The 14,495-nt window shown below is 35.6% G+C and overlaps 1 protein-coding gene across 3 annotated transcripts in view; it reads left to right on the top strand.

Annotated features, from left to right (window-relative positions):
* LOC118190728 (cytoplasmic aconitate hydratase-like) overlaps positions 1-14,495 on the top strand; it is a 165,097-nt gene that overhangs the window by 92,886 nt on the left and 57,716 nt on the right. For all 3 annotated transcript variants that reach the window (XM_035361492.2, XM_035361491.2, XM_035361493.2), the window contains one exon: positions 7,058-7,180. In XM_035361492.2, the coding sequence (XP_035217383.1) occupies positions 7,058-7,180 (123 nt within the window). The remainder of the gene's footprint in view (positions 1-7,057; positions 7,181-14,495) is intronic.

A 14,495-nucleotide genomic window follows, 5' to 3' on the forward strand; every position in this document is an offset into this window, starting at 1 on the left:
GAATAATTAGATCAGTCAAATGATCTTTGTTGGGCAACACCATTGGATGTGCTTGTGTGTAATCCAAATTTGAATTTTCTAATTGTCCTCCAACACGAATTACATCACTTTCGTCTAAAAATGGACTGAGGGACTTCAGTTTTGATTCTGAACTTAAATCCTCGTTGTTCTTCAATGCCGTATTTCATTTGTGAAATTTCGTTCCTGAACACGTTTGATCCAATAAGTTTCTGCCATTTCCAATTCGGTAACCTACAAACATCCTGATAATTTCGAGGTATTTTTAACATTGTTGATGAACCTAAAGCAACACGCAGTAATTCGGTAAATTCGGTGTAAATTGCTGTAATTTTGGGTTTTAAATAAGTCTTCGGAAGGTTTGGTAACACACAAATTTACGAAAACTTCCTTAGATGTTTTTCTTAGTTCCTTGTTGGAATCTTCAATGTTCTTTGTGGGACATAAATTCGGTTTTGGCCAGTGTTCCATTTCTTCTTTCAACCATGTGGGCCCTTCCCACCATATGCTATTCTGCTTCAGATATTTGACATTTTCACCTCTAGTTAGCAAATCAGCTGGATTATGTTCACCAGGCATATATCTCCAGTTCAAGACATCTGAATTCTTCTGTATTTCCTTCACTCTGTTTTGAACGAATGCCTTCCACCTTTTTACATCATTTCGAATCCAGTGTAACGTTATACTAGAATCAGTCCACATATATACAATTAAATCAATGTCTCAAAGTTTCTTTAGGATATATTTTGACAAGTGGGAGCCTATCAAAGCACCCATCAATTCCAATCTGGGAAGTGATAATTTTTTCAAAGGTTCTATTCGTGATTTTGATGTAATGAAACTTATATGAATGACTCCATTTTTCGAATAACGAAAATGCAAAACAGCCCCATAGGCCTTCTGACTCGAATCTGTGAAACAGTGTAACTGTAGACCATCCTTTATATCCCTTTTCCCAGCACCTGCAAACTGATATCTTGGTATTTCCAAACTAGAAATATGAGCTAATTCATCACACCAGTTTTGCCAATTCTTTCTGAGATTTTCTGGTATTTCAGTGACCCATGCTATCTTTTGTTCCCATAAATCTTGCAATAAAATCCTAGCTCGAATGGTGTATGGATTTAAAAACCCCAGTGGATCAAAGAAACATCCTACAAATCTCAAGATTTCCCTTTTAGTGGGTATGTTATCTATCCTTTTGGCATCTTTTACCAAATCTTCAATTTCTATCAAAAATGTATCATTTGACCTATTCCATATGTATCTCTGTGAAAAAGCCTCTTCATTCCATACCCTTTGTAAAATTGTTTCGTTCGTTTTCCACTTCCGCATGTTAAATCCACCTTCTTTCAGTATGCGTTTAATATGTTCCAATTCCTCGAATGCTTCTGATTCTCCAGCGATTAAGTCATCAACATACATATTTTCAGTTAGCATGGAAAATACGTTTGGATACTGCGACTTGTATTTGTCAGCGTGTACATTAAGAGTTGCTCTGAGAAGAAACTTACTAGATGTTGCTCCAAAAATTACCCTTGTCATACGAAGAGCTTTTGTTTTGGTTCCATTTAATTCACCATCGTTTCATAGAAACTTGACTGTGTTTCTGTTTTCCTTAGCAAGAGAAATCTGCAAGAATGCTTGTTCGATGTCAGCTGTAAATGCAATTCGATTTTGATGGAACTTAAGGAGCAATTCCAGTATGTCTAGACACATCTTGGGACCCGAATGTAAACAGTCATTTAATGACAAACAATTCTCTGCATGTGATGAAGCGTCAAAAACCACACGGAGTTTTGTAGTTTCCTTTTCTCTTATAATGGCTTGATGTGGCATAAAATACTTTTTAGGTCCAATTTCAGTGTTAGTCTCTTCGGCGATATCTTCTTTTAAGTACTTATTACTTTGCGATATCTGTCATAGAACTGTTGATTATTCTGAAATCTACAACTTAAACTCTTAAATCTAATTTTAGTAATCTCCAGATTATCTCCAAGCTCATTTGAATTATGATTCCAGGGAAGGCGAACAATATAACGATTGTTTTCAAATTTAACAGATCTTTTAAAATTATCGAAAACTAAATTATCTTCTAATTCGAGTTCCTTATCCAAATCGTAATTTATCCCCATAGAATCGTGCTCCCAGAGATTCTTCAGCAAACTAGACAGTGATTCCTTCTGTGTATCTTTATTATTATGAACCACAACCTTCATAGTATTCACATTACTTGATAAAATTCCGTTAGCCTTTTTTGTTCCATTAATGGTCCAACCCAATTTTGTTTCAACCGCTATTAGGAATTAGACAGTCTGTGAACCTTACCCGTAACTATTTTCCAATAAAAATTCGCTCCTATTAGCAAAGAAATTTTCGACGGTTTGTCCCCATTATGTTTTTTAATAAGATTAACTATTTCATTTTAGGGGAATGAATATGTGATCCATTAATGACAGGAATAATTAAAGCTTCTGTTTTGATTTCATATCGATTCTTTGATATGACGCAAAATTCTTCGATATTACGCAAAATGAGCCTGGTTTTTTAACGTTCTGCGCTTCAGACGTCATGCAACCGAAAAAGAATATTTTTATTTTTTCTTCTCCAATAACGGGAAGTTTAAATTTCTTACAGATGTCTTCTCTAATAAATGTTCACTGCAATCCTAAATCAAACAACAAGCGAACGCTTTGCTGGCGCCAATTGCCTGTGTTTATAATTTCAGCTCGTGCTGGCAGAAGAAATGAGTTATTTGCTGTTGCGCAATCGGAAACAGAAGAGACTACTGACCCTTGAACGGGACTCTCATCTGACGCATTCGTTTCGTCAGAGTGTATCAATGTATGATGCCGCCGATTGCAAATACCACAAGTTAGTTTCGATTTGCACGTCCTCGCTAAATGGTATCTTTTGAAACACACAAAACAAATTCCACTTCACTTTAATGCTTCCTTTTCTCTGGCACAGTTTTTTGACATGATTCTGACGTATGATTTTCAGAACAGAATAAACAGCTATTAGATAGTGATAACGCTGCCGCTGAAGGAATTCTACCCTTATTATAATCCCGATTTCTTTCGCTGTCTCGAAAACGTTCTCGAAACTGCCGCTTATTTTCAAAATGGGATTTCTTTTCAGTGACTTCAGAATCTGTTGGCTTAACTAAAAATCCTGTACGTTCTCGACTTTCTATTTCTTTTCTTAGAAAATTGAGCAAATTCGTAATTTTTGTCTGATTATCATCTTCATATTTCCTATTAAATTCTAGTGCTAAATCATTCGGAATTACCTTTATTAATATCGGATACAATAAGGTACTGTACGAATCCGGTAAAATATTACATGATTCTAATCCTCTAATTTGTACTTCACAATGATCATATAATTTTCGAAGTGCTGTCACATCGCAAGACCTTTTAACCGGAGTCAGAGTTAATAAATTGTTCATGTGGGTATCTATTATTAGTTCTTTGCGTCCGAAGCGATCTTTTAATATTTTCACAGTCTTTTCGTAATTCTCTGCGGTTAACGTTAACCCTTGTATTGCAGTTTCTGCATCGGAAGTAAGAATTGACTTTAAATAGTTAAATTTATCTACCGCATGTAGGCTTTCGTTTTTGTGTACAGCTGTCTCAAATCGTGCCTAAAACCTGGGCCAACTGCACACATCCTTTCCTGAAAATGTTTCCAGTGCCAATTTTGGGAGTTGAATTTTGTTCTGCGATTCAGTGACATTTTCACATGAAGTAGAATTAGCGCTATGTGAATTAGTATCTAAATATCTTTTCGCGCATAATTTCCAAATAATAATTTTACTTTTATACTCTTCTCTAAACATTATTTCATCTTGTAAATTTGTTACATCAATTAAAGCTTCAATATCATTATCCGCTAAGATTAATTCTTCTTCTTTACTAATTAACTGAGCAACCGTTTCTTCAGTTACATTTTTATCCCCCCTCATTAGCAATTTCTGTTTCTATCTTATTTATCAGCCTCGTAACTACTGCTCTTATAGCAGATCGTTTCTTTTTTAATTTTTCTAAATCCATGTTTTTGCTTTAAGCAAAATCTATTAAACTTCAGTTCAAATTCAACCCAATGGCCCCACGTTATGGCGCCACAATAATTATATTTATATCTTTATTGTTACTTCTAATTAATCAAGGTAAAACAAAACTGCTTACCTTGTTCTAATGGGTTCTGCCATAGGGCTGAAGTTCCTCTGTGAATATCTGCAAAATCTTGAAAGGGATAATCCACAAATGATAAATACTTTCTTTACACAAACCTATTTAATGAAGATGCAAACAGTTACAGAATATTTACATGACGAAAAGTTTAAATGTTCGCACGACGCAGTGTGCGACCTCTCAGTTCCGAGTTCTCGTGATCTCTAAGCGAGAGTTCAGAGTTCGAAATGACTTCACTCAGCCATCGGATCTCAGCAAGAGTCGAGTTGCAACATAGCTCCGTATTGTGTGCAAATAAATTTATACCAGTGTTATGTTTGTAGCTTCATATCCAAGTATTTTTTCAGTATTGAAAATTTAAATGCATTAATTCATTAATTTAGTTACCTCATTCAATTATCTTACCTTATTCTGTTATCTTATTCAACGTTATATGCAATGTAAGGATTTAACAAGATTTTTCTAAATATTAATTCATTATATTCAAATATATAACTTCTTAATTTTTCTGAATTGTAGTATAAAAAATATATTACTGGTTCAATAATAAGTTGCATGAATTTAAAAAAGTGCACACGGGCCTATTCGACCCAACGCGCGTTCTCGCGCTAATATTAGGATGTGCGTGCTGCCGGTTTAACTTAAAGTTGTTTTAGGCATTTAATTGGAACCAGCATATAAAAATTAAGTTACAACTTTTAAATTTTATATTTTGTAAATATTTAAAGATTTTGCCAAGTATTCAAAAATTTAATAGTTATTTTTTTTACTAATTTTCCAGAGCATTTTTTAGTTTTTTCCAGATTGCAATCTGAAAATTTCATATTTTTTTTTAAATTGGTGAGAGTGATTCATTTGAATTTGGTAATCTGAAATTGCAGTTAAAAATTATTTTTCAGTAATTTGTGTACATTATATGGATTTTTATGGGGGGATGGCAAAGTAATAAGTAATGCCACTTGAAAATATTTATTGCTACACAAATGAACAAGTGAAATAAATACATAGCTGTGTTTTTAGTAATGAAAAGGGTAACTTTTATGTGTACCACTTTGAAAGCTAATTTTAAAGTTTTTATGATCTAGATATATATTTTAAGGAATATTTCTTAAAACTAATGACCATCTTAGTTTAAAAATCTTTCAAAGGCTTTAAACTGAAATCTACGTATCGAGATCGGATTGCAGTTTCTTTTTAACTAATATTTATAATATTAACTTTAAACTTTTTTAAACATTAGACTGTAATTTTAGTTTTTAAATACTTTATTTATGTTGTGTATGAATGGAAATTTCTTTCTATCCCTGATAATTATACATAGAACATCGTGGGATCTCTTTGCAATCTAATGGGAGACTTCAGATCTAAGAAAAAGGATATGCATTTCTAGACGAGACATTTAGCAACAATATATTTCTTGCCTTTGATTTAAAATTGCTTACGTATTTACTTTTTTACATGAAAATAATTCTAATCTGTATTTAGTTCAAATGATATTTTTCACTAAACTCAGCTGAATTACTGTGCCGTAATTATAAGCAAAGAAAAGGGAGGGAGATATTGTTAAGACTTGCTCTAGGATTACAGGGGAAAAAAAGCCAAAAATTTCATTATCTGCACAAATTAATTGATTGTATAATTTTCTCTTTCGCATTCTATTAAATTTATAACCCATTTTCTTTAAACATAGTTTATTGCCAATGTTACCAATCTTAAAATTTCTGATGAAGTAAATTAACAAACACATAGAAGGAAGTATATTGTAAGATTTGGAGAGAAGATTGTTGATTTTAAATACAGTCAAAAGTCTTTAATCCAGACTCGTCGGGACTTCGGCAATTCCGGATTATCGGCGTTTCCAGATTATAGATCATCAGTTTAAATCTGGTAAGATGGCATGCAGAAATTATAAAATTAAAAATATGAAATCGTAACTTATGAAATAAAGAGCAATTATGATCTAAAGGGTATCAAAATTTACAAAAAAAAGCTTAATATTTATTTGTTTTATTTATTAAACATTTCTTTTAATGCGCGCATGCGTAAAGCAGACATTACGCATTGTCAAAATTAGAAAATTGGAATCAGAAAACTATTTGATGTGTATTTGTGATATTTATAATGACGAGGAATTTGATTTAAATCATATCAAAGACTGAGTACAACGAGATGAAATACTACATTTAGTAAGGAATTATAAGCCGAATAAAATAAAAACATGTGCCCTGAAGATAAGGATAGTGCTGACAGATCAACTTCCAGTTCATTGCGCGTCGCAACGTCCCCCCCCCCCACACACAGAGCAGCCTTAAATTGATAAATAGGTTTCGGAATGGTTAGAGAAACAAATCACCCCTCTGTCACTTTCTTCATGCCTTTATCCATTTTTTGCAGCAATTCCACTTTTTGTTTGATGGACATCGAAATATGCTTTCGCTTTGTAGATTCTTCGGCAGCACCAGAATTGGAAATTCTTTTTGACATAATCAAAAGTTCAAGCTTACTTTTGTAAAATTGCTCTAACAGTCTGCAAAAAATAATAAGCTGCATCCAATTAGAAGATTAAGGAACAACACAATCTGTAACATTAACTGAAATAGAAAATTTTAGCTTAGCTTATACCGTCCGTTATACATTAAATGCGCATGCGTAAAGGTATTATGCGTTTATGCATGTGCAGAAAGTTTGTAGCTTTGAGGTCAGGATTATAGATCATTCCAGATTATGGACGTCCGGATTAAAGACTTTTGACTGTATAATCTTTCCTTTGCATAATTAATTGTTAATTGTATAAAATTGTATAAATTTTTTACATGTGTATAATTGTAATTTTGAACTTCTAGATGGATGTATTTGATGCAGCGGAGAAGTATCGCAGTGAAGGAAGGCAGTTAATTATACTTGCAGGCAAAGATTATGGTTGTGGGTCATCCCGTGATTGGGCTGCAAAGGGTCCATATCTGTTGGTTTGTGTTATGTTTTATCTTCTATACAACTAATCAATTATTCCTTCATCTTATGACATGAATTATGGCTAATTATTAATTAAGCAGAGTAGTAAATTCTAGAAGTAATTGTTATTTATCCATCTGTTAGTATGTAAATTTGAAAAAAATCATCAATTGATAAAAACCAGTAGCCTTCCCGTCCTCCATTTTTTAAGTGAGCATGCTTTGATTCTAGTTTTATTTGAATGTTGCAAAAAAGAGAATTATACCATTTATTAAAATCTGTAGTATTTAACAAATATTAATTCATAAAGCCAAAATTGATATTCAACATAACATTTTAACATTTGATTGAAAGATAGTCAGTGATTGAAGCTTAAACAATATTTTCTTCAGTGCAAGAGCTATTTTTTTAAATGTGCTTTAATAATTTACTAGATTTAAAACAAATATATCCATACTTAGATACAATAAAAATTCCATGTAGCATAAAAAAAAAAAAAAAAAAAAAACTCATTGGCTAATCAGTCACTTTTATAATGCGATAAATAGCGTCATTTCACTTATTCCTGTTAACTGATGATGTCATATATCAGCTTCGTGTCAAGTGCTCCTTCTTGTAGTGTGTTTATAATGAACAGTGAAGTTCCTTTTCTGTTTAATAATTTTCTGTAGTTTCTAAATGTCTTGTTTTTATTTTATTTTTATTTATTTATTTATTATTATTTTTTTTAATTTAAAATAGTTTTTCTGATCTTAGGGCATGCAAAATTAAGAATGGTAAGGCTGGGAAAATTATGCTTCGTTTTAATACTGTTGTAGTATTTTTATTATGTTTTTCTTTACAGTAACTATATGGTGGTAGTTTTTAAATAATATGCATTTAAATATTTATATCTGAACGTTTTTTAATTTAGCTATATGTAATAATTTAGAAGAGAAATATGAGATACTTGAAATAATGGGCAGTTGAGCAGTTCTTGCATTTCTTAATAAAACAATGATTTAATTGTTGATCAGTACTTTTGATACATCACTGGTAAACTGGTGCACCCATTAAAAAAATGTGCAACAGGAGAGAGCTAGCAGGTTAGCTGAAGTAAAGTGGAGATGAGAATGTGACATCACTTGATTCAAAATGATTTAATTTCAAGTTAGCTTTATTTTGTTATGTTAAATATTAAAAGCTGGTTCTCAGATTTACATTAGCCATTACTTGCTAAAGCATTATGTTCATATCTGCACAGTGGGCATTAGGCAAGAAAATTATGATGTAGATTTATTTTGAAATCACTCATTTTAGAGTGATTTACTAGCGGGCTAGCCCGCCAGCTGAGCGGGCTGAAGCCCGCTTATCATTGTTCGTTTTTAAAAGAATTTCCATGTTAAATTTCACCTACATTCGAAAGTTGGACCGAACTACCAGTTTCCGGCGATTTTAACCGGTTTTTTCCCGTATGCATCCATACGGTACTGCATACACCTTACACATCCGGAAAATCATGTAAACACCCATTCAGCCAGCCCGTTCCCCGGGATCGAAATTCGAACCGAATTACCAGTATTCATCGGTCTTGAGCGGTCTGTGCTCGCTTTATTCACATATACATCCAGAAGACACTGCATACATGATACACATGCGGATAATAACGAAAACACCCCTGCAGCCAGCCTGCTCGCCAGGACTTGTAAGTTGGACCGAACTACCAGTATTCAGCTTTCTTGCGCGGGCTGCGCCCGCTTTGTTAACATATTCATGGAGGAGATACTGCATAAACGATAACATGCGTAAGATCAAGAAAACACCTATGGAGCCAGCCCGTACACCGAGATCGATAGCTGGACCGAACTACCGGTGTTAATCGGTTTTGCGCGAGCCCGCTTTATTCACATATTCATCCAGAAGCATCCACTGCATACACGATACACATGTGGAAAATCGCGAAAACACCCATGCAGACAGCCTGCTCACCAGGACTCGTAAGTTCGAGCGAACTACCAGTGTTCAGCTTTCTTGCGAAGCCTGCGCCCGCTTTATTCATTTATGCATCCAGAAGACACTGCATAAACGATACACATGCGTAAAATCACAAACACACCCGCATAGCCTGCCTGCTCGCCTGAATTCGAAAGTTGGACCGAACTACCAGTGTTCAGTGTCTTTACAACTCAGCCACTAATGGGCCGTTGCAGAAAGAGTAATCGCAAAAATATTCGCATTTGTTATTCAAAGAATAGATTCGTTATTAAAATTCCTTTTTTTTAAATAAATTTCAACATAATCACACACAAAATTGTATCAGTATATATGTTATTAATGTAATTAATAATTCATAATTATTTATAATAAGAAAACTTTCCATATACCATGTGCAAGGATCACATATTCAATTTAAAACATTAAAAGAAAAAAATGTTTGATCAAACTTTAAATTAATATTTTAAATAGTAATTTCAACTTCTTGTTTACATATCGGCATAAAAAATCTTTAATCTGAAAAAAAAAATCAAAGGTAAATTCTAAATGTTGAAAAAAAAATGTAGCTATTGTCATTGGTTGCAGTTTAATTCACTTACCAATGGGATAAACCAATTTAAATTTAATGTAATATAACAACTTTTACTCAACATCAATTAAAGAATTAACATGGCAATAACATATCGTAGAAATTATCTAACCTAAAATTAAAAAATTGCAAAAAGCAGCTGTGTATTTAAAATATCTACATTAACGAAATAGTTTTAACATACAGTGAGGTAACATGCAATCGCGTGCTTTATTCAACTTCAGAATATAACCTTGATTTTTTATCTCCGGGGATTCAAGAAACTGTAGCCACTCGGAAAAAGGAGCGCGAAAATTAGCGATTCATAGTTTTTAATTAATATCTCAGCTGATTAACGTCGTACGAAGATGAGAATGGTATCAATGCATTCCCAGAATTTTTTAGAATCCGGAGATACCATTCTCGAATTCCAACTCAGCGCCATTCTATAGATATTTAAGAAAAACGAAATTGACACGTGACCTTTTCCCCAGCACAAATCTCGAGCGGAAGCAATTCCCCCCGCCCCCCCCGGCGCTTTGGATAAAGCAATTTTAACTCAGCTAATTCCGAGAATGTTGCCACTCCGAAAAATGAAATAACGTTTTCGCAGTTTTTAATTAATAACTCCGCCGATTTTTGTCGCACAAAGATGGGACCGGTATCGTTGGATTTGTTGATTTTTTTGGCGTCCGGGGATATGCGTTTTGAATCGCAACTCGGCGCCGTTCCCAAGATATTCGAGAAAAACGAATTTGGCACTCAGCCAAATCCCTAAAACAGGGAAATCCGTGAAAGAAAGTGCAAAACGTAGGGAAACGTAGGGGAAAAATTAGTTTTTAATTAATATCTCGGCTAATTAAAGTCGCACGAAGATGCCGATAGTCAAAATGGCTTCCCATGGACATTCCCAATCCAACGGTACCTTCCGTTAAGCTCTGCACCCAGCCGTTCCCGAGGAGATGATGTTACACCCAAACAAACACACAGACAGAGGCACACAGATTTTAATAGTATAGACTAGCGGGCAGGCCCGCCAACTGAGCGGGCTGAAGCCCGCTATATATTGCTCGTGTGTAAAAGAGTTCCCGTGTTAAATTTCCCCGGTATACGAAAGTTGGACCGAAATACCAGTGTTCACCTGTTTTACCCGGGCTGCGCTCGCTTAATTCACGTATGCATCGAGAAGATACTGCATACACGTTACACATGCGTAAAATCACGAAAACAACTTGCACCCAGCCCGCTTGCCGAAAGTCGGAACGAACTACCAGTGTCTAGCGGTTTTGGGCGGGCTGCGCCCGCTTTATTAAAATTATTCATCCAGAATATACTGCATACACGACACACATGCGGAAACTCACGAAAACTCCCATTGAGCCAGCCCGTTGGCCTTTATTCGAAAGTTCCAGTGTTCAGCGATTTTACCCGGGCTGCGCCCGCTTTACTCGCGTATGCATCCAAAAGATACTGCATACACGTTACACATGCGGAAAATCATGAAACATACATGGAGGCAGCCCGTTCGCCGAGATTCGAAAGTTGGATCGAACTACCAGTGATCAGCAGATTTGCGCGGGCTTCGCCCGCTCTATTCTCGTATGCATCCAGAAGATACTGCATACACGATACACGTGCGTGAAATCACGAAAATACCCATACAGACAGCTCTTTAACGGCTATTCGAAAGTTGGACCGAACTACCAGTGTTCAGCGGTTTTGAGCGGGCTGCACCCGCTTTATTCACATATGTGTCCAGAAGATACTGCGTCCACGATACACATGCGTTAAATCACGAAGGTATGCATGCAGACAGCCCGCTCGCTGGAATTCGAAAGATGAACCTAACTACCAGTGTTCAGCGCGGACTGCGCCCGATTTATTCGCATATAAGTCCAGAAAATACTGCATACACGATAAACATACCTAAAATCACGAAAATACCCATGCAGCCAGCCAGACAGCCTTTATTCGAAAGCTGGACCGAACTACCAGTGTTCAGCGGTTTCCGCGGGCTGCGCCCGCTTTATTTACGTATGCATTCACAATATACTGCATACACATTACACATACTCAAAATTACGAATACACTTATGGAGCCAACCCGTTTGCCGGGATTCGAAATTTGGACTGAACTACCAGTGTTCAGCGATTTTACTGCTCAGGCTTTTTGCCAAGTATAACCGCAAAACTTTTGAGGTTTAATATTCAAACAGTAGATTCGTTATTAAAACTCCTTTTGATAAACTTCAACATAATCACACACAAAAGTGCATCAATATATATATTAATGTAATTAATCAACAATAATTATTTATATTAAGAAAACTTTCCATATACCATGTTCAAGCAACAATAATTTAATTTAAAATTCTGAACGAAAAAATAATTAGTCGGAATTTAAATAAATAGTTTATTTATATTTATATTTATTTTTTTGCAATTAAAATTATATTTAATATTAGTTTATGCGAACAGAAACATTTGTTACCAAAAATACGACAGTATATATAATAATGAACTTATATATAATAACAAAAGCAGTGAATGATTACGTAGCTCAGTAACACAAATGAGCACGCTGATTTAAGCTATTAGAAATATTAATTTGTATTATTCAAAGTTGCTTTTCTTATTCAGATCCAAAAATCAGGAATTGTTCGAAAAACGCACAAAAAATACATATCTCTGCAACTAACAGGCCCATCGGCTCGAAATTTACAATCTTATAATTGCCAGATTTTGAAAAGAGGTTTTGTGTTTGTTCCAAACAGATTGGCAAATTAGAAGATTAATTAGCATAATGAACAAAAATCCTCCACTACTTTAATTTCGTCCATGGCGAATGGCTTTGACGATTCCAACAGTCCTGCGGAAACCATCTTCCCTTCAGCGACTCCCGTCGCTTTCGAGTCGAAGGCCGTCAACCAAGAGTTAGGAAGAGGAGATAAGGTAGTAGCGCTTTTTTAATGAAACTTCTAATTAGGCTCCTAATTAGCAAAACAGTTTACAATGAACGCTAACCTTTATTTGATCATCCGGGAAGTGCAAAATTCAAAATTTGAACGAAATCGGTTATTTCTTTGAAAAGTTACGTATTTTTGTGCATTTTTCCGGCTCAATTTCTCTAATTAAGAAAAATGCACTAAATATTCGTATCTCCGGAACCAATCATGCGATTGGCTCCAAATTTAGAAATTTACAACCGATGGATGGTCATATGAAGGATGCTCTTTGTTCTAGATGGATTAGCAAATTAGATGATTAATTAGCATAATGAATAAAAAAGCTCAACTACGCTAATTTCATCCCCGGCGAATGGCCTTGACGATTCCAACAGTCGAGCGGATACCATCTCCCCCCCCCGACACCCGTCGCTTTCCGAGTGCAAGGCCCTCAACCACGAGTTAGGAAGGGGAGATAAACGTAGTAGCGCTTTTTTAATGAACCTGCTAATTAGGCTCCTAATTAGCAAAACAGTTTACAATCAACGCCAATTTTCATTTCAGCATCCGGGAAGTGCAAAATTCAAAATTTGAATGAAATCCGTTAATTCTTTAAAAAGTTACGTATTTTTGTGCATTTTTCCGCCTCAATTTCTGTAATTAAGAAAAATTCAGTAAAATTTTGTATCTCGGGAACCAATCATGCGATCAGCTCCAAATTTAGAAATTTACAACTGATAGATGGTCAGATGAAAGATGCTCTTTGTTCTAGATTGATTGGAAAATTAGATCATTAATTAGGATAATGAATAAAAAAGCGCCACTACGCTAATTTCATTCCCGGCGAATGGCCTTGACGATTCCAACAGTCGAGCGGATACCATTTACCCCCCTCCCGACACCTGTCGCTTTCCGAGTCGAAGGCCCTCAACCAAGAGTTAGGAAGGGGTGATAGAGGTAGTAGCGCTTTTTTAATGAACCTACTAATTAGGCTCCTAATTAGCAAAACAGTTTACAATCAACGCTAACGTTCATTTGAGCATCCGGGAAGTGCAAAATTGAAAATTTGAAAAAAATCCGTCTGTTAGATCGGGAGATACGTATTTTTTGTGCTTTTTTCCGACTCATTTAGTTTAATTAAGGAAAATTCGTAATTTGGGAACCAATCATCCAATTTTCTTGAAATTTCGAAATTTTCAGGTGTTCAGCGGTTTTACCCGGTATCCGCGCGCTGTATTCACGTATGCATCCAAATTTTATATACAGTACCCCGGAATTCGAAAGTAGGACCGAAATACCAGTGTTCAGCGATTTCGTGGAGCGGGCTGCGCCCGCTTTATACACATAAGCATGGAGATGATACTGCATAAACGATACACATGAGTTAAAGCAAGAAAACACCCGGGGAGCAAGCTCGTTCGCCGACACCGAAAGTTGGATCGAACTACCAGCGTTAAGAGGTTTTGAGCAGGCTGCGCCCACTTTTATCACATATGCATCCAGAAATCACTTTATACACTATACACATGCGGAAAATCAGGAAAACACCCATGCAGCCAGCCCGCTCGCAGAGATTCGAATGTTTGACCGAACTACCAGTGTTCAGCGGTTTTACCCGGTATCCGCGCGCTGTATTCACGTATGCGACCAAATTTTATGTACAGTACCCCGGAATTCGAAAGTTGGACCGAACTACCAGTGTTCTGTAGTTTTGCGCGGGCTGCTCCCGCTTTATTTAAGTATGCATGCAGAAGATACCGCATACACGTTACACATGCGAAAAATCCCGAAAACACACATTGAGCCAACACGGTCGCTTGGATTCGAAAGTTGGACCGAACT

The sequence above is a fragment of the Stegodyphus dumicola genome, chromosome 12, assembly GCF_044657685.1.
Source record: "Stegodyphus dumicola isolate Sdum_Otavi_A_Nest chromosome 12, ASM4465768v1".
Taxonomy (NCBI): domain Eukaryota; kingdom Metazoa; phylum Arthropoda; class Arachnida; order Araneae; family Eresidae; genus Stegodyphus; species Stegodyphus dumicola.